General features: G+C 56.0%; 9 protein-coding genes and 1 non-coding gene across 10 annotated transcripts; 4 read left to right on the forward strand and 6 right to left on the reverse strand.

The window, feature by feature from the left end:
- Positions 1-79: 79 nt before the first annotated feature.
- On the forward strand, positions 80-1,330 carry SETTUDRAFT_109622 (uncharacterized protein; the record flags this gene model as incomplete). The annotated part of the gene is made up of 2 exons (XM_008027812.1): positions 80-128; positions 201-1,330. 2 exons carry the CDS (start codon positions 80-82, stop codon positions 1,328-1,330), a joined length of 1,179 nt encoding a protein of 392 aa, XP_008026003.1.
- Positions 1,331-2,334: 1,004 nt separating this feature from the next.
- Positions 2,335-4,971, reverse strand: SETTUDRAFT_150934 (uncharacterized protein). The gene is made up of 4 exons (XM_008027813.1): positions 4,887-4,971; positions 4,674-4,814; positions 4,593-4,606; positions 2,335-4,539 (listed from the first exon to the last, which is right to left on the reverse strand). The coding sequence occupies exons 1-4, from the start codon at positions 4,920-4,922 to the stop codon at positions 2,481-2,483; spliced, it is 2,250 nt and encodes a 749-aa protein (XP_008026004.1). The 5' UTR covers positions 4,923-4,971; the 3' UTR covers positions 2,335-2,480.
- A 1,217-nt stretch (positions 4,972-6,188) lies between these two features.
- Positions 6,189-9,853, reverse strand: SETTUDRAFT_169161 (uncharacterized protein). Its single transcript, XM_008027814.1, has 2 exons — positions 7,530-9,853; positions 6,189-7,480 (listed from the first exon to the last, which is right to left on the reverse strand). The coding sequence occupies exons 1-2, from the start codon at positions 9,744-9,746 to the stop codon at positions 6,365-6,367; spliced, it is 3,333 nt and encodes a 1,110-aa protein (XP_008026005.1). The 5' UTR covers positions 9,747-9,853; the 3' UTR covers positions 6,189-6,364.
- Positions 9,854-11,286: 1,433 nt separating this feature from the next.
- On the forward strand, positions 11,287-12,227 carry SETTUDRAFT_131198 (uncharacterized protein; the record flags this gene model as incomplete). The annotated part of the gene is made up of 2 exons (XM_008027815.1): positions 11,287-11,691; positions 11,780-12,227. The coding sequence occupies exons 1-2, from the start codon at positions 11,320-11,322 to the stop codon at positions 12,224-12,226; spliced, it is 819 nt and encodes a 272-aa protein (XP_008026006.1). The 5' UTR covers positions 11,287-11,319.
- Positions 12,228-13,138: 911 nt separating this feature from the next.
- On the forward strand, positions 13,139-17,002 carry SETTUDRAFT_184608 (uncharacterized protein). The gene is made up of 3 exons (XM_008027816.1): positions 13,139-13,522; positions 13,587-16,657; positions 16,704-17,002. Exons 1-3 carry the CDS (start codon positions 13,183-13,185, stop codon positions 16,809-16,811), a joined length of 3,519 nt encoding a protein of 1,172 aa, XP_008026007.1. The 5' UTR covers positions 13,139-13,182; the 3' UTR covers positions 16,812-17,002.
- A 612-nt stretch (positions 17,003-17,614) lies between these two features.
- On the reverse strand, positions 17,615-17,720 carry SETTUDRAFT_t137. Its single transcript has one exon. It is a non-coding gene; the product is annotated as a tRNA-Glu (tRNA).
- Positions 17,721-18,254: 534 nt separating this feature from the next.
- On the reverse strand, positions 18,255-18,671 carry SETTUDRAFT_161273 (uncharacterized protein; the record flags this gene model as incomplete). The annotated part of the gene is made up of 2 exons (XM_008027817.1): positions 18,255-18,597; positions 18,640-18,671. The coding sequence occupies 2 exons, from the start codon at positions 18,669-18,671 to the stop codon at positions 18,255-18,257; spliced, it is 375 nt and encodes a 124-aa protein (XP_008026008.1).
- Positions 18,672-19,809: 1,138 nt separating this feature from the next.
- Positions 19,810-20,404, forward strand: SETTUDRAFT_109762 (uncharacterized protein; the record flags this gene model as incomplete). The annotated part of the gene is made up of 3 exons (XM_008027818.1): positions 19,810-19,884; positions 19,942-20,152; positions 20,175-20,404. The coding sequence occupies 3 exons, from the start codon at positions 19,810-19,812 to the stop codon at positions 20,402-20,404; spliced, it is 516 nt and encodes a 171-aa protein (XP_008026009.1).
- Positions 20,405-21,807: 1,403 nt separating this feature from the next.
- SETTUDRAFT_39527 (uncharacterized protein) lies at positions 21,808-22,643 on the reverse strand (the record flags this gene model as incomplete). The annotated part of the gene is made up of 3 exons (XM_008027716.1): positions 21,808-22,064; positions 22,177-22,254; positions 22,295-22,643. The coding sequence occupies 3 exons, from the start codon at positions 22,641-22,643 to the stop codon at positions 21,808-21,810; spliced, it is 684 nt and encodes a 227-aa protein (XP_008025907.1).
- Positions 22,644-23,811: 1,168 nt separating this feature from the next.
- Positions 23,812-24,995, reverse strand: SETTUDRAFT_28406 (uncharacterized protein; the record flags this gene model as incomplete). Its single annotated transcript, XM_008027704.1, has 2 exons — positions 23,812-23,939; positions 24,002-24,995. The coding sequence occupies 2 exons, from the start codon at positions 24,993-24,995 to the stop codon at positions 23,812-23,814; spliced, it is 1,122 nt and encodes a 373-aa protein (XP_008025895.1).
- Between the last annotated feature and the right edge of the window lie 2,515 nt (positions 24,996-27,510).

Raw genomic sequence — 27,510 nt, forward strand, 5'->3', positions numbered from 1 at the left:
TACGATGCACGACCATCGCCCCCCGCGACCAGGCCGCCAGTTTGGAGGTGCCGAAGAAACACCCCGTCCAGACCAAACCATGGTGTCTTCGCGACCTGTCGCATCGTCTTCCAGGCAGCGCCCAGACGGTACGTTGATCGCCCTTCTCCACTCCTTTCCGCACCCATGTATCCAGCCCCCAGCTAACACCAGCTTTGCAGAATCATGGATCGATATCGCATCCGGCCCTTCGTCGACCTCGTTGTCCTCTGTGGCTGACGAGATCATCACGACCGGTCTCACGGTACAGCACGACTCGAGGCTCCACCGGCGACAGAACCGGCGCTCAAGGGGCGGCGGTCAGTTCTCTGTAGGCACCGGCCACAGGGTTGCTGCTGCAGGCGGGAACAGCAGTCAGGAGGAGTATGAAGAGAGCGAGAGCGAGTCGGATCGCGTCATGACGTCTTCGAACGAGGCCGTTGGTCCCTCTCTGCTCAAACACGAGTTCCCGTCTCCAAGTCCACAGTCAGTCGCGTCTTCGGAGACTCTGTCAGAAAGAGAGGATGACGAAGAAGACGAGAATGCAACGGCTGTGAACTATCCACGCTCTAGCAGACGCGAGTTTCAGCCACGACCCAACGCCTTCTCCCATCCGAACAGCCAACAAGCCATCCGCTCGCACTCCGGCACCTTGTACACACCTCGTCGAGCTGCGAGACCGGCAGGGCAGCGACAAAGTTCCTATCCTCAACACACGCCCTTCAACGCGGTAGCTCCCAACTACCAACCCGACCATGACGAAGCCCTACGCGCCAGTCTGTCAACTCTGTTGTCTGCTGCCGCTGCGGTGCGAGGGCTACCCAAGCCGGGCCAGCCACGCACAGCCCCGCCCTCGTCGACTCGGGTCGACCCGTCGTCACTCCGCATGGTCCCGGAGTCTGTGGCTTTGGGCAACATAGCCGAGGAGACGACGTCGTCACCGCGCAGTGTCAGTAGCGGCCCGTCGGAGAAGCCCAAGCGCAAGGCAAACGCGCCCCTAGCCAGCGCCCGGAGCAGCAGTAAAGACCGCCGCGCCGTCCGAAAGGTGCGCAAGACAGGCCCGCTCATTGAGGAGATTAGCCCGACGCTGCTCACCTGGGTGGTCAGCGCTGGTGTGGTGGTTCTTGTGAGCGCCATTGGGTTTTCAGCAGGCTATGTCGTTGGTAAGGAGGCAGGCCACGCAGAGGCCATGGGGCAGCTTAGTGGTGCTGACGCTGGTCGTTGTGGCAAGGAAGCTGCATCTGGCATGCGAAGCACAGGCTTGGGGCTGAGAAAGCTCAGATGGGGATCTGGCGCTGGTATCCGTGTTTGAAATGCTCAATGATGTTGACGTTGACGAAATGACTTTTTTTCATGGCATTTTAGCAAGCACGACTCTTTTTTGGGGGGGGTGGGAGAGGGGGGACGTCGTTGGTTTGGCTTGATATAGTACATATACACACATATATAATACTCATGTTATTCGTCATGGCGCTGTATGGGCGTTGGGCTTTGAATTCACATTGTACTGGGGACGACAATCCACACTTCTTGGGACATTTGCTGCTTTGTGATGTCTAGTTCCAACATCATATCTCATTCTTTTTTTTTACCGCTGGCTCATTTTGCAACTTTGGAATCACAAATCATATACATCAAGTCCCCTCTTAGTAACATGGCTAGCTAGTCTTTGGCGTCTACCTATCATGCTATGTAGATGGACAATATGTACTCTCGCCATGTATTCTTTTTCTTGGTCTTTTTCCCTTGTTCTTTTTCACGTCTTCTTTTCTTTTCCCACTCTGCAAAAGGGAAGAATATCTCACCGGAAATTTAGATTGCAGCATGCGGGTAGGGTAGGCTTTATCACGGGGTTTACTTGATAGGTAGTCAAACACTGGTTTTTTTCTCTCTCTCTCTCTCTCTCTCTTTATACCTATGATATAACATGCTGTCACACGTACACGCACATTCATAAGATATGACTACATTACCACCTCTCTCTCATGTCCTATTCATCCCGTTTGACGCGGGGAAAAAATAGACACTCACATATACCCACCCCACATACATGCATACAAAGACACATACATATTCCCCGATGCAAGTACCCAAAAAAGAAAGAGTTGGTGAAGCGGGAAAGGGTCCACGCTTCCTTTCTATCCTTTCCTGTCTTTGATAGACAAATCAATTAACAAAGACAATAAAAGAAAAGAAAAAGAAAAGAAGAAGATTTCAATGCTCAACCCGTCGTTGTAGAAAAAAAAACATGTAGTAGTAGTATCTGCGGCCATGATTTTCCCTCCCAAAAAAGAAAAGAAAAGAAAAGAAAAGAAAAAAAAGCCTCCGCAAACCAGATCCACATGATACAAACGACACAAAACAGACACGCAGACGTGTGTGTGTGGTTGAGAAGAACGACTTTGCTTTTCGTTTCTTTTTTTTAATTCCTTTTCCTCCTCTCTCTCTCTCTCTCGCTATCTCTAAAACTTAAAAGTGCTCTTTTTGCGCCCTAGACTGAAGCGATTCCGGCCGTCCTTCTCATGTGACTCATGTGTTGGAGTGTCTGGTGGGTTGTGCTCGTCGGCGCTTCCGTCCTTGTCTTTGTGTGCGGACCAGAACTTGGGCTTGGTCTTGAGGCTGATGGATGTGTGCCTGAATCGATTGAGCCCGCTCATTCCCTTTACATGGCCAAAGCCATTGACATGCTTTTCTTTGTCTCCACCAAGGACTGCGACTGGTGCTGGTGCTGGTGATGGCGATGGCGATGGCACTTCACCGCTTGCAACGCGCTTCTTCTCCTCTTCGACGGCAGACGCCTTGCTGGCCTCTAGTACTGCCCTAAGCTCTTCTTCCTGCTTGCGATAGTTTTCGCGCCTTTGTATTTCCATCTCCCGTCGCTTCTGCTTTGCTTGCCTCTCAAGCTCCTTTTCGTGCGCCTTGCGCTCTTTCTTCTCCTTTCCTTTTTCAAAAAGCCCCAGGTTGCTCTTGCGCGGAGCAAGTGCAGGGACATGAGTTGTCGTGTGCTCGACTGGGGGGGTTTCGACATTCGTTTCGACATGTGCTACGGCTGGTGCGGTAGCAGCGTGGGCGAGACTGGCGAACTTGTCGGCTTCTTCGACCGAGGGTGTTGTTGCATTGTGAAAGACGTGATATGGCGTGCCGTTTGTGCCGTTTTGTTTTGGCGTGGTGACGTCTTCTTGCGCCATTTTGGCTGCTTGCTCTGCTGCCGCCAATGCATCCGCTTCCTGCTCCTTCATCATTGCCTCTTCTGTTGTTTCCTGGTAGAACAAGACATATGCACAGGCCAAAACGTTCTCTCCGCCAAAAAAGTTCCTGACATAGGCCTTGTCTACTGGCTCCACCATCTCGTCGTCAAACAAGAGCCAGCCGCGGTCTTGCGTCTTGATAATGGATACATAGTGGCCGTGGTAGGGACCACCTCCAATGTGTACGACTACGGCATATAGTTCGTATAGCCTGTCCGGGTCTTCGGCGTCGTCTGTGGTGTTGAATAGCCGAAGATAGAAGGGGTACACCACACGATGAAACAGTTTCTGCAACCGCTGAAGATCCTCGGTGTACTTGAAGCGCTTAAGATGCAGAGCGAGAATCTTGGGTAACCGCTTAATCTTCATCCTCTTCTCAGCCTCTTGCAGACCTCCGCAGTTGTCGCAGTGGAACTTGTTCCGCTCGCACAGCATTTCTTCTTCGGAAAATTTTCGTAAGCAGCTTGTTACTGACGAGTGTTGCTCCAGATCGACAGAGAGATCGAGGAATGCCTCGTCTCGTTGTGACGTATTTTCGCATGTGAGACAGCGGGTTTCAGAGGTCAAGGTGCCCTCGAACAGTTCGTGGACCCATCCAGAATTGGACTTGGTAGAGGTCACAGAACTACGTGCGGGCACTACGTCGCCTGATGTCACCGTCGTTCTGTCGTCGTCCTCTTCGGCGGCGCTGGCTTCGGCCAAGCGTGTTTTTGAAAAGTGCTCAACATTCTCCACCACCTCGTTCAGAAGTAAATTTAGAAACTCATGCGCGTCCTGGTGCATCGGTGTTCGGAACATTTCATTGTCTCGGCGTAAGATTTCCAGGAGCTTGTGTGGGCTGACGACGCCTATGCGTGACCTGTGTGCGATAATGGCCTCGAATATGTCTTTGAGCGACGAAAATAGCGACTCGTTCATGCCATATGAATTTGCATTCTCATAGTCCATTTGCAGGACTGGGCCGGCTGCCAAGGCCTGCTTCTTCTTGTACTCGGGGGAGTCCTTGTTGTCCTCGGGCTTGATGCCCGGAGGCTGGTTTGGCGCTCCAGGCGTGGCTGGTTTTACGGGTGCTTTTGAAGTGGGGCTAGAGACTGAGGTGCGGCCTGCTGGCGAGAGAGCGGTGCTCTGGCCATTGGTGAGGTTGGTGTTGAGCCTGGGCAGGCTCGACTCGGGTCTTTCGAGGGCTTCTGGGGGCGAGCGAGCGGGGAAGTTGATGACCTGTTCTCGGAAGGGGACTGAGTAGTAGAGACATTGGACTATCGAGTTGCAGTAGCTGGGCGAGAGTAAGCATTGGGTGCGTGGGTGGGTGCATGTGCGTGAACATACCATGTGCTTCCAAACTAGAAGGACGGCGGCGCGGTTAGCAGACGGAGTTCCGAAGCGCATTCACGCAACAGGCAGACTCACATTCTCGAAGCCAAAAAACTTGTCACTGCCGTCGGCGCGCACAGGGCCGGCATTGACGAGCAGCTTCTCGAGGGGCGTGGCCTCTGGCGCGTTGGCATCTTTCCTGATGGGCATGGTGCCGGGCGCCGGGCTCAAGGGCGGCTGGGATGCGCGTCAGTACGGAGGCATTGCCGAGGGGCCGGGCGGCGGCGACATGGGACGAGATGGACTTACAGCGCCCGACTTGATGCGACTGAAAAAGGAAGTCATGGCTGGCGTGTCTGGGGGGCGCGGGCGCAGGCGCAGGCGCCGGGTGAGCGTGGGGGAGTTGGGGAGGGTGTGTGATGGTGGCAGGCGGCGTTCAAGCGGCAGAGGGGGGGAACGGGCCCAGCGAGTGCTCGCAGGCCGAGGGCAACATGGAGAAACGAGCGGAGCGGGCGTCAGTGAGGGTCGGGGAGGAAGAGGAGGAGGAGGTGTGTTGGGAGAGCGGCGTGGGAAGCAGGCAGGCAGGCAGGCAGGCAGGCAGGCAGGCAAGCAGGCAGGCGCTGGGCAGTGGCAGGCAGGGCAGGCAGAGCCGGAGCCGAGGGCAAGGCTTGGACGGACACGGACGTGGGACTGAACAGGACAGGCAGAGGCGGCCAGCGAGAGGCCGGCCAGTTCCCCACGACCCGGCACCCTCGACCCCGCCACGAGGAAACGGGAACGGAGCTAGCCCTGGCAGCTAGCAAAACTAACGCTGCTGCCACCAGTTCTCCCACCCAATGCACACGCGCGCAACAGCAGCCTGCCACGGCCGCTGGTGGGGCGCGGTGCCGGCGAACATGCACAGAACAATCGGCTGCTGCTGTACCTACATATGTGCCCGTCGCCCGGCCGCCCCGAGACACTGGCCCGACACATCATCATCATCAGCATCATGATGATGCTGGTGGTGAGGAGGGAGAGCATGACGGCGGCGAGGGCAATTCAGGCCCTCCGCCCTCCGCCCTCGGCTCTCGTGCTCGCACCACTCAGGCCCAGGCGCCGCGTCTGGCTCGCTCGCGTGGCGCTTGTTGGCGGCAGTCGCCCGCCGCCCATTGGCCCGCCCCCCGACAGGCTTCTAGCGCCTTCCCCGTACGCTGGTTCGTGACAGGCATATCTCCCGCTCTGCTGCCTCCGCCCACGGCACACACACACACGCACCAACACAGCGACAGCCACGACACCACTGCCCTTGACTGGCACCCGCACCCGCACCACCGCCAGCTGCCACCATCGCCATCACCACCACTACTACTACTACGGCGCGGCTGCTGTGGCCTCGTCTCGTCCACGTCGCCCCTCTTTTCCTTTCTTTTTGCTTCTTCGTTGTCGTGGAGCCAGCACACCGCTATTGACGTCACAAGGCACACGTCCGCGCCTGCCTGCAGCCACCACGAGACCTCCTTCCCGTCTTTATGCACAATGCAACTACGCCTCCCCCACTCGGAGCAGCCAAGCAATGCCTCTAGTCAGCCGCCCCCAATACGGGCCAGTATCAATTATTCTCCATCTATCGCGACACGCACACAACACTCAACCACGCCACCCCCCTCTCAGCTCCGCCCCCCGACCCCTCCAAAGGATACCAAGCCACCCACAAACACCCACAAATGCTAATGCTGCCTCGTTACACGCAGTCACACAACAACAACATGGAAGAATACACCCAGCTAATATCAACTTCCGCCACATCACGCCCTGCGCACCCGCTTACCAGCCCCCAGCTCAATCGCCGTCCGGCTGTTGAGAATCAGCTCCTCGTTGCCCCCCTCGGGCGGGTTTGCCTGAATGTACTCGCGCCGTATTCGCGCCGCCTCCTTGTCCCATGCCACAACCCTCTCCTTGAAGTCGGCTGCACTGGCCGTCGCGTCCTCTCGTGCGCTGCTTGCCTGCTCCAGATACGGCTGCTTGACGTCTTGCTCGGCCGTGCGCCATTTCAGCCCCACGGCATTGCGAATCTCCTGCTTGGGCGCTTTGGCTTCAGGGTTGCCGCTCTTGGCTCGATGTGCTTCGTCGCACTCTTGCTTGCAAACATACCAAAAGTCTTTTGTGAACAACAGAAACGGGTTGACCCCCGCACGCCCTGGCTTGATCGGTCGCTCGCCAATTTGTTCCAAGATGGCGCCTATAATGGCCGCTTCGTAGTCTTCGTCGCGCTGCATCCGTCCAGCCTTTGTGTCTTTGGCCGGCCCAACAGCCGGCTCAAATCGACGTTTTGATTCCGACGTAGGCGTCGTCCACGCCTCGCTCTTGACGCTCTTCTTCTCCACAAGCGGGCTGGCTATTTCAATGGGCCCAAGTACCCTCTCGGCAACCTCTGCAGCCACCCGGAGGCCTGACAGGTATGCCCCGTGCACGGTTGCAGGATGCGTGCCACACGTTGCTTCGCCAGCGAAATGCAATGGCCCGTGTGCACGTGCCATGACATCGTAGTCGCCTGTTTGAGTCTTTGGCCCGACGTACGAGTAGCTGCCGCGCGCAAACGGATCCTTCTTCCACCGTGTGACAATGGCTTCCGAAGGCAGCGGTACAGTGTTCGGTGCAAACATGGCGTCGAGTCGGTCCGTCACCTCTTTGACAAGCTGGTCGTTGGACGTCTCTTCGGCGTAGTGCGCCGCCTCGCCTGCCATGAGCGCTACCAGCACTGGCTTCCCACTCGTCTTGATGCAATTCCAGAACAGATAGAACCGCCCTCGTCTTGCAGAGTAGTCCTCTGGCTGCATGCTGGCCGCACGCTCTGCCTCGTTGAGCAGACCAAACATGTCTCGATCCGGTTCCCAGAACGCCTTCTCATACACGAGAACAATCTGTGGCTGTTGTGAGAAAGCGCTGCGCTGAGCGAGTGAGTATACTGACCTTGTTCAAAAGTCCGAACCCCATGCGTTCAATCACATCCTGCTTCCAGCTAGGAAGTGGAGGTTCGAACTGGACCGATCCCGATTTTAGTACGCCTAGAGGTGTCGTGAGGACAACATGATCTGCTTCAAACGTTTCGCCATTGGTGCACTCGATCCTCACAGCTTTGCCTATTCGCTGCTCTTCAATGTCGTAGTGTACAGTCTTGACAGGCGTATTGAAGCGTATGTCCAATTTGCTGGGACATTGCCACAGCCCGCGCGGGACCTGCTGGTAACCCCCTATCACCTGGCTGTGCTCGCCCTCGAATTCATTGCCTATATCCTGGTCCCACCCGCTCAGGCTGAGCTGGTTTACGCTTACGGCATTCGCATACTCGAGGTTGGCATGGTGCCAGCTGAGTAGGCGCATGTCTCTAGGCTTGAGGTCGACCAGCGACTGGTACTGGCGAAATCCCTCATCCATTGTCTGCCCCAAGGTAGGATATTCCGAAGCTTTTGCAATCGTGTCGAGGTCGAGTGTTTGCGCCTCCGTCGCGCCCGACTTCAGCTTCCATCCCATGTTCTGCACAGTCTTTGCCGCTGTGACATCAGGATCAAACCCAGCGCTGAGCTGGTATGCTCTCCCTGCCAGCTTTTCCACCCCAGTCGTTGGCTTTTCTTGCTTCGTTGATGCTGTGCTTGCCGCATCTGCTGGCAAAGGAGCTTCGGATTCCTCCAGCTCTGCAACGGTAGGTCCGCCCACATCGGCTGGCTCACGGCCAAAAGCCATCAGGTTGCGATTGCCCTCTACTGTCCTATGCGCCACTGGTTTGTTTCTGTATACGGCCGCTCGTTCGAGCACATCGTTGTACAGCTTCTCCACGAGTATGTCTTGACTCCTCTCGACAACAGTGCCGTCATAGTCGTATAATATTGTGTTGTCGCGTAGGCCATGATACGGTAGGCCCAGCTGGCCTCGGATAATCGCGTTGAGCGGATTGCCGTGCTCGTACCCTGTCACAATCTGCGCCCCCATTTCCGCCGTGCAACGATGCCCAGACGGTAGTGTCGAGCCCGATTGGTTCAAGAAAGGATGCGAATACACCCGCCCACCAACGCGTGGACGGGCCTCGAGGATGACGATTTTTGGCGATCGCTCTCCCGCATCTGCCAGTTGATCTCCGAGCTGCGCAAACACTCCCTCGAGGTGCCGTGCGCACCCCAGCCCCGACATGCCGGCACCAACTACTACAATGGTCCGTCGCGGTGCCGTCTTGGCCTTGGCCTTGGAAAGCGTGCCCGTTTTGCTAGGCACTTCAACGCAACCAAAGTTGATGTATCCATGTCTCATAAGCCACATGTATGCCACCTTTGCCAGACCGAAATAGCGCTTGTCACGCGCGCATCCGGCCGCCTCTTCGAGGGATACATACACCAGGGGGTTGCGATGCCACAATCGAAGAATTGCGTTTCTGATATTCAGATAGACGGTGACCTGGACATGCGTGATGTGCTCACGTAACAGCTTGTACTCGGCGGCATGTAAAGTGAATGGATTGAGTCGGCTGTTCTCTGCTGCTAGAATGCACTGCCGGCCAAATTCGGGCCATGAAAGGTCTGCCGGTATGCTTGAATTCGCTTTCAACTCGGCTACCTTCCCTTTTGCAGGGAAGGAATTTGTCCTGCGATGCTTCTTCGACTGTTCGTGTGATTGTGGAAGCTCAGGAGTCGACGAGGCGTGTGATTGGCGGCTCAGACTCTGCGGTGTTCCTGCCATGAATGCGCTATCTCCCTGATGGCCCTTTAATGATAGCTGTACTGTGGCGTCGTTTCGGTTGATAGAAGTATGCAAAACGTCGTTTTGCTGAGCGGTCTGCTTGTGATCAGCATTAGTCATACCGTTGGCGGCCGAGCCAGGGGTAAATGGATGCTGCAGCGGCGATGGAGTGTAGTTGGCGGCATATCCATTGCCAAATGTGCCTGGAGTAGATCCCTCCCCCTCGTGACTTGTGCTGGGTTCAGATGTATCGTGCGAATCGCCGTAGTGCACGGACGACGCACTCGACTCGCGGCCGTAGCTCAAATGACCAAAGCCAGACACAGGTGCGATACCCTCTTTTATATCCATACCATCATTGGACATGGGCAATGACAGCAAGCCATCGTGGTTCTGGTCGAACAGGTACGAGCCGTCATCGAGTGCGGTGGGATCGGCTGTGGATGCGATGGAGAACATGTTGGTAAAAGATCCGACGAGGCAAGACGGGAGGCACCTGACAAGCAAGCGGCTACACGGCCGCAGTCAGTGCTTGGCCTCACAGTCGCAGCAAGACTTCTGTGGCTGGTGGGAGATGGGGTCGTATTGTGCCGAGCATGAGGGATCTTGTTGAACTTGGAGGCGATGCGGTGGAAGGATGCAGGTAGGTGATGGGCCGATGCCCAGGCTTGTGGAGGTTGAGGCACGAAAAGACGCGCACCATTCCGACCTAGGCAAACGCCGTCTAGGCCAACCCGGTCATTCTCGACTTCATCCCTCTCCATCACCCCCCAGGCCGCTCTCCACGCCTCGTCATCGCGACAATGAAATCATGCAAGGATAGGATTTGATGGTTAATGCGCAGCTTGGCGAAGCGCCGTTGTTCGCTCTGGACGACCCCGCTCGTACGGAAGCGAACATCACTGCCACACGTCGCCATGCGAACCTCTAGCCATCTTCATCAACACGTGTAGGGGGGCCTGCAACAGGAGTCTAGGCGTGTACATGGCATGCATAGAGCAAGTGGTCAGTACAATGTAGCGCGCATATTGATGCTTGGACTGAAGGCTGATGAAGCTATGCAGAGCCCGATTCTTGCGCAACCCCTTCTCATCAAACCCCGTACTGCGATCGTGGCACCCATCAACCGAACCTTGCCTACTTCGTATAGCAGCATCGGTTGCTCACATTTTGCAATCTATTTGATTTCCATGAGTGATTTCGATGCTGAAGCAGCGGGTTACACAATGCAGTAGAGTACATTGTACTCACCGCCTATACACACCAGCCTACGCAGATTTCCATCGGAATCCTGTCCATGGTGATTGACTGATTCATTACTTGGAAGTCCTAATAGAAAATATCTTGTAGGGCATACGGACTGGCGAATCCCAGGGCTGAAGTGGTAGGGCATGGTCTGGTTTGACTATTCATATAAAGGTTGAGCGGTGTTCTGGTACGGCAGTTCCGCCAATGAGCATTCACAACAGTAAACTCTATGCTTGTATGGATGCGGATGATACATCTCTTGGATAGTCTCAACTCGAGTGACTGGTTACTCAAAGAGAACCCGATAACCAGCCCCAATATAGCGACAGTGGTAGTCGTGACTTGTATCTACAGTCCTAACCTTCGATAAGCTTATTATTTAAAGGGCAATTTTCAAAAGACAGCCGGTGCCAATAGCTTCCTTCATTATAATCGAATGAATATGTTCGATGCTCACAAGGTTGTAAGGAGCTTCGTTTCTTCATTTCTACTATGCGTCGCGATTTGGTGGCATAGGCTGTAGCTTTGTTCAATTTCAACCATTATCATTATACAAAACAAAACAGTGGTCATACTATGAAAAGCATAAGATACGAATAGAAGTTCAATCTTTACCACCTGATTATTATATAGCAGAGTGCTTGTATCATCATCATGGAGATAATCACGTGCCCAACCACGCTAGTCGACTTGCCGCGTCGATAACGCTGTGCGCTTCCACCAACACACCGTCTCCCGCTGTCTACTCAGACAATTTCCAACGCGCGACCTCGCATTCAAAACAATGCGATGGCCTTGGTCAGGCGACGACGATGAGCAGAAGGAGAGCGGTCTCCCTTCATGGGGCTCGGCAGCAGAATCGACGGATGCTGCAGGGTCGTGGATGGAACCGCGGACCCTGATTCCATCTCTCGTGTTCACGGCATCGATGGTTGCTGCCGCCCGCTTCTACAAGAGCTACCTGCGAAGGATACCAACAGTTAATCACATCAAACCAGACTACTTCCGCCGCAGAAGTCTGTTGGGCCAAGTCACGAGTGTAGGAGACGCAGATAATTTCAGGCTGTACCACACTCCAGGCGGGAGGATGGCAGGATGGGGCTGGCTACCTTGGAAGAGGGTGCCTACCAGAAAAGAGGACTTGGGCAAACAGACGGTCAGTATTGCTCAGCGACTAGGCCCGATTGACACAGTCTCCGGCTTACTTGGACGGCCATGAGATCAGCCACTGACCAAAAGCATAGCTTCACATAAGAATCGCTGGGGTCGACGCGCCTGAACTGGCACACTGGGGTCGGGAAGCGCAGCCGTTTGCAAAAGAAGCACATGACTGGCTCACGGGCTTCATCCATCACCGCCGCGTACGCGCATACATCTACCGACGAGATCAGTATGATCGCGTGGTAGCGCAGGTCCATGTGCGGAAATGGCTTTCCAAGAAAGACGTGGGATTGGAGATGCTGAAGGCGGGGCTGGCGACAGTATACGAGGCAAAGTCGGGAGCCGAGTTTGGCGATGTTGAAGAGGAGTACCGGGCTGCTGAGAAGAAGGCTCGGGAGAGCCAGGTGGGCATGTGGGCCAAGCCGAGCATGAGAAAGCGACTGAGCGGCGGGCCGGCAAAGACACTAGAGAGCCCGAGAGAGTACAAGGCTCGGCATAGCGCAGCAGAGAAAATGAAAAAGGCTGGATAGGACGTGTCGTGCTGGAAGCAGCACCTCGATGAGAGGGCCATGTGCGTGTCTAGGCGCCCGAGTAGATCGGTGCTGCGATCGTGATGGCTCGTTACCACGCATGCCCCCGGCCCAAAACCAGGAAGAGGTGACCACGATTTGGCCGCACGGCCCGACAACCCCACAGAGCGGCTCGAAAAACTTGAGGCCCATCGATGACTGTGCTCCAAAAGCTGTGCGTGTTGCTGGGCCGCTCCACGATGCCAGCAGAATGAGGTCTAGGGCTGGCCTCGCGCTGAATCATACGAGCCATGGCCACCATGGCCACAGTACCAATGAGGCGTGGACGGGGGCCTCGAAGCAGTCAAGCAACGCCGATTCCAGCGCGCTAGGATGCCCATGCTAGCACCTGTATGACTGTATTGAGAAAACCTGTGCGGCACGACGTCGAAATTTCTGCTCATCGGCGCTGCGTGCCAGGACGTCGGAGAGTCCATCTTCGGCGCCGCAATCGGTCCTCCGCATGGAAGCGTCTTCGCGACCAAGACGCGGCAACAGACTGGCAATGCTGGCACTGGCATACGGCTCGTGTCGTTGTTGACTCACTGGGCGCCGGGCGCGCGAGCATTTGAACTCGCACGCCGGCCTCGAAAGCGCTGCATTGCATCACTTGTCTTTCTGCTGCGTCGTGCATGATCGTCGCCCGTCTTATCTGTGCGTTATCGGAGAGCCAGTGATTGGCCCGTCGCGCATCACTGGAATTTTTTGGTTGCCCGCGTTGCAGCTTTCCCCACAGATTGCTCATATACCCTGAGAGAGTCATTCGTGCTCTGGCTCTGCTAGGGTCGAGCTATTCTTTTCCAATTCCTCTCCACGGCCACCGAGCGACCTTTTTCAGCGCGTGCGTCGCCCTTCTTTGCCGCCCCCCCCCCTCCTCCATCGAGCTCAACGCTCTCAAGCCGCCTGTCCGCCTGCAAATGGCTCTCTGCGGGCGTCTAGCACGTCGCGTACCCGTCCTCACAGGTCAAACCCGCTCAATTGCATCTCCCACATGCTCGCGGGCCTTCACAGCCAGGGCCGCTAGGCCGCTGGCCTCTCTGCGCTCCAGCAGCGAGTCTCCTGCAGTCTACCGGCAGCTGCGGGCATTCACAAAGGTCGCCTCTACATGGAACAAGACCCAGACCGCACCTAATGCCGAGGCATACCTAAAGAGCGGCGTCATTTCTGGCGCACAGGACCTGGTCGACGTCAAGAAAGTCTTGGTCATTGGCAGTGGTGGTCTCAGCATTGGCCAGGCCGGAGAGTTTGACTACTCAGGTGCGCAAATCCTCTGGCAGAAAAAAAAATCATGGGACATGACGCCATACTAATCCAATTCTAGGCTCACAAGCACTCAAGGCCCTGAGGGAAGCTGGCGTCAAGTCTGTTCTGCTCAACCCCAACATTGCTACTATCCAAACATCCCACGTGCTCGCTGACGAAATCTACTACCTGCCTGTAACTCCCGAATACGCCGAATATGTCATCCAGAAGGAGAAGCCCGACGGCATCTTCCTCAGCTTTGGTGGCCAGACTGCGCTGAACCTGGGTGTCCAGATGGATGCCAAGGGCATTTTTGAAAAGTATGGTGTCAAGGTGCTCGGTACCAGCGTCCAGACTCTCAAGACGAGCGAGGACCGTGATCTCTTTGCCCGTGCTCTCGACGAAATCAACATTCCCATTGCCAAGTCGATTGCCGTGTCTTCCGTCGACGAGGCACTGGACGCTGCCGAAAAGGTCGGATACCCCATTATTGTGCGCGCTGCCTATGCGCTCGGTGGTCTTGGTTCTGGTTTTGCAAACAACCCCGAGGAGTTGAAGAACCTCTCGGCTCGTTCCCTCTCACTGTCGCCCCAGATCTTGGTCGAGAAGTCGCTCAAGGGCTGGAAGGAGGCCGAGTACGAGGTCGTGCGTGATGCCAGTGACAACTGCATCACAGTCTGCAACATGGAGAACTTTGATCCTCTTGGTGTGCACACGGGTGACAGTATCGTTGTATCGCCCAGTCAAACGTTCAGCGACGAGGAGTACCACATGCTCCGGTCTGCGTCCATCAAGATTGTCCGACACTTGGGTGTCGTTGGAGAGTGCAACGTGCAGTACTGCTTGCAACCAGATGGCCTCGACTACCGCGTCATTGAAGTCAATGCTCGTCTCTCTCGTTCGTCTGCGCTCGCGTCCAAGGCAACTGGCTACCCTCTGGCTTACACTGCAGCCAAGATTGGTCTGGGCCACACGCTTCCCGAGCTGCCAAATGCCGTTACCAAGACCACAACCGCAAACTTTGAGCCTAGTTTGGACTATGTCGTCACCAAGATGCCTCGCTGGGACCTTAGCAAGTTCCAGAATGTCAAGCGTGACATTGGCAGCTCTATGAAGTCGGTTGGTGAGGTCATGGCGATTGGTCGTACATTCGAGGAGTCTTTCCAGAAGGCCTGCCGACAAGTCGATCCCAAGTACCTCGGTTTCCAGGGTGAGAAGTACGGCGAGAACCTCGACGAGGAGCTCAAGAACCCTACTGATCGCCGCTGGCTGGCTGTTGGTCAAGCTCTGTACCACGAAGGCTACTCGGTCGACAAGGTCCACGAGCTCACCAGGATTGACAAGTGGTTCCTGCACAAGCTCCAGAACATTGTTGACTGCACACACGAGCTCGAAAAGATTGGCAGCCTGTTTGGCCTGAAGAAGGAAATCATCCTCAAGGCCAAGAAGCTTGGTTTCTCCGACAAGCAGATTGCAAAGGCAGTCAACAGCACAGAAGACGAGGTCCGCGCTCGCAGGACAGGCTTTGGCATCAGGCCATGGGTCAAGAAGATTGATACTCTGGCTGCTGAGTTCCCCGCAAACACCAACTACCTCTACACCACCTACAACGCCTCGTCGCACGACGTCACCTTTGACGACCACGGTGTTCTCGTTCTGGGCAGCGGTGTCTACCGTATTGGAAGCTCGGTCGAGTTTGATTGGTGCGCTGTCAACGCTACCCGCTCTTTGAACGCACTCGGCAAGAAGACTGTCATGATCAACTACAACCCAGAGACCTACAGTACCGACTTTGACGTTGCTGACAAGCTCTACTTTGAGGAGCTCAGCTACGAGCGTGTCATGGATATCTACGAGCTCGAGACTGCCAGCGGTGTTGTCGTCTCAGTCGGTGGTCAGCTTCCCCAGAACATTGCTCTGAAGCTGCAAGAGTCTGGCAAGGCAAAGGTTCTCGGAACTGATCCTCGCGACATTGACAAGGCCGAGGACCGCCACAAGTTCTCTTCCATCCTCGACTCGATTGGCGTGGACCAGCCGGCTTGGAAGGAACTCACCTCGTACGACGACGCGAAGAACTTTGCAAACTCGGTCGGATACCCGGTTCTCGTCCGCCCGTCGTACGTTTTGTCCGGCGCTGCCATGACGGTCATCCGTGGCGAGGATGAGCTCAAGGAGAAGCTCCTTGCTGCTTCCAACGTGTCGCCCGACCACCCGGTTGTCATCACCAAGTTTATCGACGGTGCCCAAGAGATTGACTGCGATGCTGTCGCCTCCAACGGAAACGTCCTGGTCCATGCCATCAGTGAGCACGTTGAGAACGCTGGTGTCCACTCTGGTGACGCCACTCTTGTCCTGCCACCCGTTAACCTCGACAAGCGCATCCAAGAGCGTGTCAAGAAGATTGCCGACAAGGTTGCCAAGGCCTGGAACATTACCGGTCCCTTCAACATGCAAATCATCAAGGAGGAGGTCGAGGGCTCCGAGCCCAACCTCAAGGTTATCGAGTGCAACCTCCGTGCTTCTCGTTCATTCCCCTTTGTCAGCAAGGTTCTCGGTACCAACTTTATCGACGTTGCTACAAAGGCTCTTGTCGGCCGCGACGTCCCTCAGCCCACTGACCTTATGAGCGTAGAGAGGAACTACCTCGCCACCAAGGTTCCCCAGTTCTCCTGGACCAGGTTGGCCGGTGCCGATCCCTACCTCGGTGTAGAGATGTCGTCGACTGGTGAGATGGCCTGCTTTGGCAAGGACCTTGTCGAGGCCTACTGGGCGTCAGCACAATCGCAGATGAACTTCCGCCTTCCCCAGCCGGGCGAGGGTCTGTTGTTCGGTGGTGATGTCACGCCTGGCTCGCTCCACTCCAACTCTCTGATCCAGATTGCCAAGTACGTGCACGCGCTTGGCTACAGGTTCCTTGCTGCCAACAACGACGTCAAGAAGCTTCTGGAGAAGAACACCGAGGGTCTCAGTGTCGAGGTTATTGAGTTCCCCAAGGACGACAAGAGGAAGCTGCGTGAGGTGTTTGAGAAGTACGATATCCGCGGCTGCTTCAACCTGGCCAAGTACCGGGCGAACGGTCTGCTGGACGAGGACTACGTAATGAGGAGGAATGCGGTCGATTTTGGCGTGCCGCTATTCATGGAGCCCAAGGTCAGTTTGCTCTATATGATTGATGATCTTCGCTAATATGATGTAGACTGCGGTGCTGTTTGCTCAGTGCATGAGCGAGAAGCTTCCCAAGAAGGAGGGTATCCCAAGTGAAGTCAGGTCATGGAGCGAGTTTGTCGGTGGCCGACCATTGTAAAAGGATTGAAAAAAAAAGAGTACTGGGGTGTAACATGTAGCCGAAGCTGACCCTTGGATTGGGTCTATTTCAAAGGAAAAACGGACTGGGATAAAGATTATGTTCTCATGTGTATAATGTTGTCAGCCCACGATCGACTGCGTGTGCAGTGGCGTGTCGTGATGCTGCCTTTGTTTGGCTTTGGAAATTCATCGAATCTACGAAAATCTGACTTGTTATTTTGGATGTGTTGTGCTATGAATATGCGTGAATGTGTGTAGTGCATGTTTTGTGACAGCGCAAGGGGAGCAACTACTCGTGTTCATGATACCTATGTTGCAGTTGGCAGGTCACACCCAGCCAAGGGTACTGATAAGATGCCTATATATGCGTTTGAGTCTAGAGATACAGGACGACATCTGGAGGTTAGTCGAGACGAGGGCGAATTCAAGACTTGATTGGAGTTGGCAGGTGGATTCTGCGGCGTTGTTGGTATGATAGATAATAAATAGTCTTGATGACTTGTCGTTTGATCTGCGAGTCCATGATCGAGTCTGTATGTAGTTTATTTAGCAACAAACATTACAGCTTGCATAGAGTACTCGAAACCGAGAAGAAATGCATACAACGAAATCAACACAGAAAAAAAAAGGCAACAAAATTGTCAGTCGATTGAACATGGCGTGTTCTCCATCCGCAGCTAACGACCATCGCTTAGCGCCACACGTGACCTCCACACGCGGAGAATCTCCACACTCGACGCAAAAAAAAGAGTCCCAAAAGATATGAAGGGAGCCTTTGCAAAAAAGACAAAAAGAAATGCTTTCCGACACCGGGAATCGAACCCGGGCCTTGCCGGCACTGTTGAGAAACAAGTGAACTGACTCTGCGAGTGAGAGCGGCAAATCCTAGCCACTAGACCATATCGGATTGATGGGAAGTTGGAAAGTTAGATAGAAAATGTAGTATGGCAAATACTTGGAAATCAGAGCTTGATTTTTTCGAGGTAGAGATGGTCACTATCGGCATTAAAATAGCGTCAGTACTTTGAGGGAAGTCATGAGGAACGTGGGCCACATGTCAGAAACAGCGACGATTCAAATATCTGCATTGATTGATGTGTAATTATCACATGTTCAAAACTTCAAAAAAAAAGAAGAAGAAGAAGAGGAGGCAAGCAAGATTAAAAAAAAACCAACGAGCATTGATTTGAGTGCCCAAGTTCAAGATATGGAAAAGTGAAAGGTGTAAAGGAAAAAGGAAAAGGAAGAAAAAAAAACCGCCATCACCCGCGCGCGGTCTTTCCATGCCCCCGGTTTCCCCCGTGATCGATGAACGCCCGCTACTATGATTTTCGGAAACGGCAACACACAACACAACTACTACACAACTACATAACTACTCTTACACCACGCACCACGCACCACGCACCACGCACCACGCCACGCCACGCCACGCCGATGCTCACGAGAACTTCCACCGGTTTCCGCAGTTCATGCACTCGCAAAAGGTCGTCATCGGTTCGTCGGCAGACCGCGTCTGTGCCTGGCTGTAGCTGACCTTCTTCTGCTTGCACTTGCCGCACTGGAACTCCTTGGAAATGGCCTTTTCGACCTGTGCCACCATGGCCTGGTTCATGTTTTCCTTTTCCAGCTTCTCGTCCTCGGCTCGCCGGGCGTCCGACTTCATCTCATCGTGTGTCATGACGACAAACTTCTTGGCAGTGATTTCGCCCATGAGGACGCGCTTGCGGAGTTGGGGATTTGACTTGTTCTTGAGGTTCTGGAAGAGCGCCTCGATTCTGAAACTGCTCAACGACCTCAAGTCTGGCGTCCATGCTACCGAGGACCTCTTGCGCTCAACAAGGATCGGTGTCACCATCAACCGTTTGCGTACACACAAGGACCCTGCCGTGCAAAAACTGGCGACAGAACTAGTGGCAAAGTGGAGGGACGAAGTCAAGAAGAAGCAGCCAGCCAAGAAGGATGGCCCGGCAAAGGCAGCCGCAAATGGCGCTTCGACATCGTCACCCGCTCCTCCACCATCAGGCACCGCGTCTCCTACACCCAGCCAGGCCAAGAAGAAGCACGATGTGCCCTCTGACAAACGCAACCACAAGACGGACAAGGTCAAGTACCAGGTTACCGGCAACGAGGCACGCGACAATTGCGTCAGGCTGATGTACGACGGTCTGGCTTTTATGAGCGAAGCGAGTAAGTATAGCAAGGCAACAGATAATGGGCTCTGCTGACCCTCCACCCCCCCCCCCCCAGTGCCCGACGAAATCCTCGGCGTGGCAAGGCAGGTCGAAGCGGCAGCCTACAGCAACGCTGGCAGCGTAAACGATGCCTACAAGGGCAAGATGCGGTCGCTGGGCTCGCCTTCTGCTACAGCTTTGCCGATGGCCTTTCCGCGGAGCTCAATCTCCTTCGCATCCATTGCCATGGTGAAGGTGGTGGTGTTTTGGAGAGTGACGACAGGCGCAGAACCGTGGATGCTTTCGCAAGGTCGAGACTCGGATGTCCGTCACCGTCGAGACTGAAAGGGCCTCGTTTTTTTTTGCACAATTACTTGGACTGCTGCGGCGTTTGCGCTGGGGGATTGTGACTGGGTTGGTGTTGTGACGGGTGAGGCAGGGAGTCGGCGCGGGGCGGTATGTCGCGTCCAGACGAGGCGGGCGCAACTAGCGGAGGCGAAGACGGTCAGGGTGCGTACGGGTGACGTTGACAAGGGCTATTTGGACGAGAGGAGGAGGCGTGGCGCGATTTCATCCTCGATTGCGATCTGGAAGTTGCGTTTCCTCAAAGCGGGCCCGAGCTCAGGGACGCTAGCCTCCGCGCGTTCACCAGAGGTAAACCGCGACTTGTCGAACTACCAAACCGCAGATCCGGTACACGCACGCGACATTGCTACGGCAAGAAGTTGGCACAATCGCACACGACGCTACAGAGACTTCACAATGACGGAAAATGCGCCCCCAGGCAGCGGCAATAATGCGAGCACAGACAGCTCGCGCGGCATGCCCTACTACGAGCGACTGCGACGGGACCTCCGCGAATCGCTGAACAAGAAGCGCTTGATCGATAACAATCTGGTCAGTACAAAGACACGACGCGTGATGCAGTGTACATGCTGACCCTGGGGGGGGCAGCTGCAACTCGAAGATAACATCCTGCGAGTCGAAACGCAGTACCTCGAGGAGACGAGCGCCGGCAATATTGTCAAGGGCTTCGATAACTACATCAAGGGCGCAGCGACCACGACGACGGCTGGCGGGGCAGGCACAGCGACGCGGCGAAAAGCCCCCATCAACGATGCGGACAGGATATTCAGTCGGAGTTCGACCAGCTTCCTGAGGGTAAGTAGACGAGGGACTGCGACCAGACGGTGCCGCCGCCGCTGACACGGGCTCCCAGGAAACGTCGACACCAGGCTCAGCTACGCCGTCGCACGCGCCTGCGCCAACCTCATCCTTTCCCACGCGCGAGTCGAGTCAACCCACCAACGGCGCCCGGCCGGGAGACGGCAACAACAAGAAGAAAAAGGCGGCCGACGGCGACGAGGAACAAAACAACAAGACGAAGCGACAGAAGATATCGTACGGGCGCGAGTGAGCATGGGGGAAGGCAGCAAATGGTGCTATGGGGGCTGCGCCGTAAGCGGTATTACACACACGAACGCTGGAATCACGAGGCTGACAAAGGCACCATGTATGCGAGCAATTTGCTCGTGGTACAGAGGATTGCGCGTCCTATGGGTCCGGGAAGGCTGAAATTACCCGAGCTACGCACAAATGGGGAAGGTGCAAAAGACGTCGGTTGGCAAGGCCGTAGCTGCGCGCTTTGCAGGCCAGTGGGGGCTGTCCTTTTTTTGAGTGGCCAGGTATAATATGCGGATTTCTGAAACCGTGATAGATCGGGGACATGGGATTGCGGGGTCGGTTCAATCTCGATAGGAGGCCCAGTTAAGGCCAGGAGACAGTTTTAGCGCTGCGTGCTGTTGGCGGGTGACGGTGACGGTGGACCCGTGCTGACTGGCTGGCACTGAGGTGGAGATTAACTTGATGCTTGACTTGTTGCTTGCTTGCTTGGAGCGGTTCAACAAGGTGGCGACGGGGCATTACTTGGCAGGTGGGAAACGCGCAAGCAAATGTCGCTCTCCGACGTTGACGGGCGGCTTCCTCGCTGCCGAAGCGGAACACTTGCTTGACACAGGTTAGCAGCACGTTAGATCGACCCCGGGTGCGGATGCTGAGGACACGATGCGCTCGTCTTGTGAATGGTCAGACGAATTGCATACGGGGGGTTTTTGGGTCTCTCTTGTTTCGCCACTGGATGAATGCAGTTGCGTTGTTGCAAAAATAAATCGTTTGGCATAACATGACCACGCATCTGCATCTATGCCACGCCTCGAGGGGCCGTGCAGATATACATGGGAGTCAAGCTGCAGCATGTCTTATTTCCATATAGCGAGACAGCCCCAACAAGCCATGGGTGAATGCACAGCTGACCACACAGGCTCGTCTGATTGTTTCCAGAAGAATAGCACATATGTGCAGGGCAAGGAGCAGGGCAAGGAGCCAGGATTGAGATTAAACCGCTCGTTTTGACCGCAAGTTGAGACGGTAGCGCGCAACAAGCAGAGCTTTGCAGTCGCATAACACGCCCACCCCCAAGCTTTGCCTCAGGCCAAGAGTGTCACAGTGCCATTCCGGAAAGTAATCACAGCACGCCGGTCCAAGAAAGGCCCCAGGCATAGGCCACTGTGCAAGGGCAAGGGCAAATGCAAATTGGCGCCAGTTTCCCAACAATGACTTGCATGGATGGCTTGACAGTTTGGTTTTTTTTTCTGCGTGCTTGTCCACAGACGCACGAGATTGCAAGTGCAGGCTCCGAGCATGGAGAGGGGCCGGGGCGGGTGGCAAAAGCAACGGCAGCTTGCTTGTAACGGAAAAAGGGTGGGTTGCGGGAAACCTCCCTTACGGAATGCTTGCCTCGGCGGTACTGGCTGCTGCAACCTAACGAGAACAAGAAGGCTCCTCTCCGCTGACCCCAAGTCCGGAGCGGAAGGCGTAGTGGTAGTGTGGCCACGGGCAGCAACGACACCAGGGACCGATCGGGGCATCTGCGTCGTCATGTTTCTGTAACACGACACTTACTGGCGAAACGGTCAGCCCTGTGTTTCGACGGGCCGTGTGAGAGTCGAGTCGTCGCGTCGTTGGTCGGCGATCTTGCCCCGATTGACGGGCAGCAGAGGAGCGAGAGAGAGCTAGCACTAGTAACACGGTAGCCAGCAGCTAGCTAGCTATACCAGACGGTCACGGCCAGGCACGCTGCGATCTCATCTTAGGTAGCTTTTCGGACCGGACCCAGCGCGTGTGACCCACCGGCCACGAGTTGAGCATCGTGATTGGGGGGGGGGCCCGTGGGCCCCAGGTAATCAAGTTCCGCAGCCGATAGGATGCCTGAGACGAGAAGAAAGCCCGACGTCGTCAGCACACACACACATAGACACAGACAGATGAACACACACATACCTGTGCTTTGCATGCACTCGGGCGAGCGAAGCAGCCATCAACTTGGGGCTGCGGGTAGAGCGCCAGCCTCGCATGTGGGTGCCTACGTGTGCGTGCGTGTGTGTGTGTGTGTATGTAGGCGGGACATGGACCAGCTGGAGCCGCGGAACAGGGGGAGTCCAGGTTTGGAGGGGGCCGAAAGACGGGCAGAGAGCAAATGGTAGCGTGCGAGACGACGACAACGGAGCGCAACGACGACGACGACTGGTGAGGAGGAGGAGGAGGCGTGGGAGCGGGAGCAGGAGCAGGAGTGGGAGCCTGAGGCGGCACATGCGCATGGCGTGTGTCGGCAGACATCCCACTCGCCGAGCCATGGCAGAGCCAGTCGAGGTCAACCAAATTTCAGGGTCCAGCAAGTGGCTGCAAGTGGCTGGCAGGGATGCGATGCTGCATGACGAGTGCCAAGCCCTCGCCTTGTCCGGAGCCCACCGCCCACGCCCGTCCAACGCCAAATGATGGCATTGTGAAGGCAGCGTCATGGGCCCTGGTTTCACTTTGGCCCAAAGCGACAAAGGCCCTTTGCCCAATGACGAAGGCACTCGACCGCCTGCTACCAAGTCACGCCTGCCCTCACGCTGGTCGCCCATGCGTGTCGTCACCGTCGTTAAGCGAGCGAGCGAGCGAGAGAGGGCACCCGCACAAGCACCAGCACAAGCACGGCGGCACGGGAAGGGCGCATATGTGGATTTAACAAGGGTCTTTGATTCTGCCGCACTCCAAGTCCACATTATGGAGAAATGCGTCATTTTCTCCCGCTGCTTCAACTCGACTCGGTGTCGTGTAAAAAGCCTACCCTAGCTACTACTGCTACTGCCTATTCGCTGAGTGGCACCTGTATGCGCGCCCCATATCCAAGCTACTGCTAATGTACAAAACGTCATGGTGCGAACCATCCATCGCGCGGAGGGCGTTGGAGAGGCCGTCGCTAAAAGAGAGTCTAAAATATTAAAGGGTATAAGCGAATGATGCCAACCTGCGCTCCATGACGACAGTGGACCAGAGCCTTGTCGAGCGCAGCTGCGGTGATTAGATAGATATTTGCAGGCGGGATAACCAAAAAAAAAGAAAATATAGAAAAAAGTCCAGGCCCAGGGCAGAGTATGCGCGCGTAGTATTACAGTGTTGAGGAAATCGCTCCAATCCGAAGAGGAAAAAAAATAAAACAAACGATACACGTAAAGGCTCGCAAGTCGAAACGCCGAAAAAACGCCATGTGGTGCCCTTGCGTAGGGCACGCGGCCGGGTGGTATCTCAGTAAAAACCAGGAGGATGTGTGCAACGGCATGTAGAAGAATAAATCGTCCGAGCAAGGTGCGGTTCGGTCTATGGTCTTGGCCGAAAAAATGCGCGACGATGGTATCTCAAACATCAGGTGTACTGGACGCGGCCAGTCCAGATGCAAGTCGTAAAGAGCGAGCGCTAGAAAGAACCGACTTTGCTGGTGATTTAGTGGTCGACGCTCTCGGGCGATGGGTGATCGATGCTGCCGTCGTTCTTGTGCACTTTTCGGTGTCTCCTCAGGTTGGAAACAACTGAAAAGTGGCGTCCGCAGCCCTCGACTTCGCATGCGAATGCTGCGGTAATGTTAGAAATGTGCGTAGCCAAAAAAAAAATGGGGGGGTGTGTCAAAACTTACGCTTCTCTCCCGTGTGGCTGTACATGTGTGTTTGAAGAGAACTTGGTCGTGTGAAGCGCTTGTCGCAAATCTTGCACTTGTGCTTCTTTTGCGAGCTTGATGAGACCTTTGAGCTAAATTGGCTCATCATGGAAGCGGGCGCGGGGGGCATGTTTGCGCCGAGAAGGGCGTTGGGGCGAGGCAGGGTGCGCGAGTTGCCCAGGTCGACGGATTCGGAAGCGGAGCTGTAGTCGGTAACCGAGCCTTCGCCGGCGTAGTATCCGTTGGGGCCATAGCTGGCAGACGAGATGGACGAGTGTGCCGAGTGTGTCGAGGGGAAGCCGTATGATTCGGTGGAGCTGCGGCTGGTTCCTTGGGAGCCGTAGATGTTGCGTGGGGTAATGTCCGACTGGCTCAGGGAGACCATGCCGCGGCTAGCATCGAGGGCGTCGCTGAAGCTGTTGCGGGGCTGCTGGCTGTTCATTCTGCTAAAGTCAACAAGTGAACTTTGGCGTTGTCGCTGTGTCTCGAGGGACTCGTAAAAGGCTATGGAGGGGACTGACGGGTGTGAAGAGCGGCGAGAGGCATCCTGCTGGAATGCATATGGGCTCCGTTCTGTGCTGCCATACTCTACCTGTGAGTATGGCGCTGAAGTGGGTGCATACGTTTGGTTCTGGGGAGAGCCAGATGTAGCGTAGCCAGTGGGGTATCCGCGGGCCATGATATCTTCAGAGGGAGCAAGTAAGTTTTGTGATCCGAAGCTGGCGTCCGGGAGAGTAATACCTTGTCCCATGGGCGGCGCTGTGACGGCCATGCCGTGGTAGGGGATGGCGATGCTGGTGGGGCGCTGGGCGTCGACATTGGGGGCGACTGTTGTTTGGTAGAGTTGCTGCTGCGAGGGGCCGGCCGACACCCATGGGTTGGTGAAGTGTGGTTGTTGTTGGGGGTAGCGCATGTGGTCGTAGGCCATGGTGCTCAGCTGCGGCTGTTGGCGATTGTCGACTGCCATTGCCATTGCGGTTACTCAAGGAGGATGGAAGGGAGGGGGGGTTGTGGGCGACGACGGTTGGGGCAAAGGGGACGACAGAGGTGGTACAAGAGAAGAAAGACTGCGTGTCACGACGACTGCTCTGTAGATCCAGAGGGGTGAAACGAGGTAGTCGAGGGTTCGAAAACGTGGAGATGGTCGATCACAGGTACTCTGCGATGGGATCTGCGAGCTTTTGAATTGCCTCTGACACTGGGGACTCGCGTGCAGTGGTATTCCCAGACGAGTAATGATGATCGGGTATGGTATGTCGATCAGTAGACCTGTACTAAGCAGGACCCGTGACAAAGAGGCAGCGAGATTAGGTGTAGGGCGAAGCGGACACCAGCGACCGAGTGGCAGACGCTCGGGCGTTTCAAGTCGAGCGCGGTGCGTGCGTGCTCGGAGGGGGAGGAGAGTGCCCAGCGGGTTGCAGGGGCGGGCTGTGTGGGGTGGGGTGGGTTGCGTGTTGCGTGTCGCCGTGGGAAAAGTTCGGTAACGTTAATTCGCCAGAAAAGCAACGCGGCGACAAAGAAGTAAGGATCAGAGTGTTACGATGATGAAAGCAGTATGGATAAGCTCTGACGGGCGCTTTTTCAGGCTGGCGCAGAGGGTAGGGATGGGGGTGGATGGATGCTGGATTGGGGGGGAGCAGTGGTGCTGATGCTGGAGGCGAGAGGGTTGATCTGCAGCCGTGAGTGGGAAGCCCTCATTGATAAATTCGGCTGCTTGGAGGGTTTACGTCTTTTGGGTTCACAGCACCTCCATCAGAGGCTAGAGGCCAAGCATAGGAGCTGGCACGCTGGCTGAGGACCCCGGACGCACCTACGTCTGCGAGGACAGGGGTGGGGGGTGGTTAGGGTGGTTAGGGTGGTGGATGTGGATGCAGCAGACGCTAAGGCAGCGCTTCGACCGCTGCTTTTACCGCAAGCCATGTGGAGATGGACCAGGAGCCAGGAGAGGGTGGGTGGTGGTGGTAGTGGAGGGGGGAGGGGGGGGACGTTCAGCGACGTGCCCACGGCTGCGTTGCATCCGCGCTATTTGGCACCCTCGTGCTGGTGCTGGTGCTGGGGCTTGCTGGTGCTCGTGCCCGTCCCCTCAACAGCCCGCAGCTGCCGTTGCTTGCCTGCGCGCACGCACGCACACGCCAACAGCAACCGCAACAGCCCCAGCAGCCCCAGCCCCAGCCCGCCAGCCAGCCAGCCCGCCAGTCGAGTCCAGCAAAGCACCAGCACAGCACCATTGCCAGCCCGTCGCCACGGCGCCACGGCCGGCTGCACGCCCACCCGGCTGCGCGACGAACGACGAGCGGCGGGCTTGGGGGGCAGGCAGCGTGGCCGTCACCGTCGCTCGCCCGGCTGCGAATCAGCGGGCGGTAGGCGCGGGAGGGCTTTTGGGCCTTTGTTTTGGCGTGCATCCACCAGCGCTAGCGCCGACGACGCGCATTGAACGAGCCTAGCACCTTCACCCACAATTGCATGCTTCCGTTTTGGGCACGACAACTAGGCCGCATGGGCAGCGCAATGCTCCGCAGCCATGCTGGGCGACACACACACACACACACACAAGGCGACATTCTCTCACCCTCTTCTGTCATCATCCTGGCATGCCTGGCCCCAAAGACGCCCGTCCTCGTCCTCGCCCTCCGCCCCCCCGCTACCTCGTGGGCCGTGCTCCCCTTTTTTCTTTTTTGCCTGGTCAGTGTCCGCCGACTCGACCAAGAGATAGAGAGAGACGTGGACGCGCAAAACCGCGTCGCTGCAGGTTCAACGGTCGCCTAGGATCCAGCAGGCTGCACCAGCAAAGGGACCGAAAAAGCGGCTTCCCAGGCTGGTCAGGCAGAGAGAGGGTGTGCATGGCGCCGGACAGTGGCCGGCGTCGCTGCTTTCGCGTCGCGGAGTCGGTCCGCCAGAGCCCATCTCCACGTCGTTGCGTAAACTCGAACTCTGCGCGCGACTTGGACTTGGCCCTAGCGCAGTTTCCGCCCCTCTCCTGACTCTCCGTCGCGCGCACGGCGTTGGCGTCGTCTGAAGGAAGGAAAAAAAAGGCGCCTCGTGTGAAATTAGTCCCCTGAGGCGGCCGTGCCTGTGCGCCCGCCCCAAGCAATGGTCAAGCGTTTGATCGCCGTCCATGTTGCTTTTGATGCAAGACGTCTAGTGTAGCCTTGGTCACATGGCGGGCTGCCAGTACTGCGTGTAGTGTAGTGTAGGCGTACACGTCAATTTGGGATACTGGCTGGGGGGGGGGGGGTTGACGACGGGCGTGCTCGATGCAATAGGGGAGGGAGGGCTGCAGCGTCATCATCTTGTCGCCGTACCTGCTTCGCCCAGCAGCAGCAGCAGCAACGCTAGACGCAAACCCGGACGGAGGGAGTGAGTGCGAGAGACAGAGGGAGAGCCACTTCTCGCAGCAATCGAGCCATACACACGACGTCTGACGTCGCCATGGCAGAGGAGCGTCATGTGTAGAGTTACACTATAAGACGGACCGTATGTCCCCCAAT

The sequence above is a fragment of the Exserohilum turcica genome (genome assembly GCF_000359705.1).
Source record: "Exserohilum turcica Et28A unplaced genomic scaffold SETTUscaffold_20, whole genome shotgun sequence".
NCBI classification, from domain to species: Eukaryota; Fungi; Ascomycota; class Dothideomycetes; order Pleosporales; family Pleosporaceae; genus Exserohilum; species Exserohilum turcicum.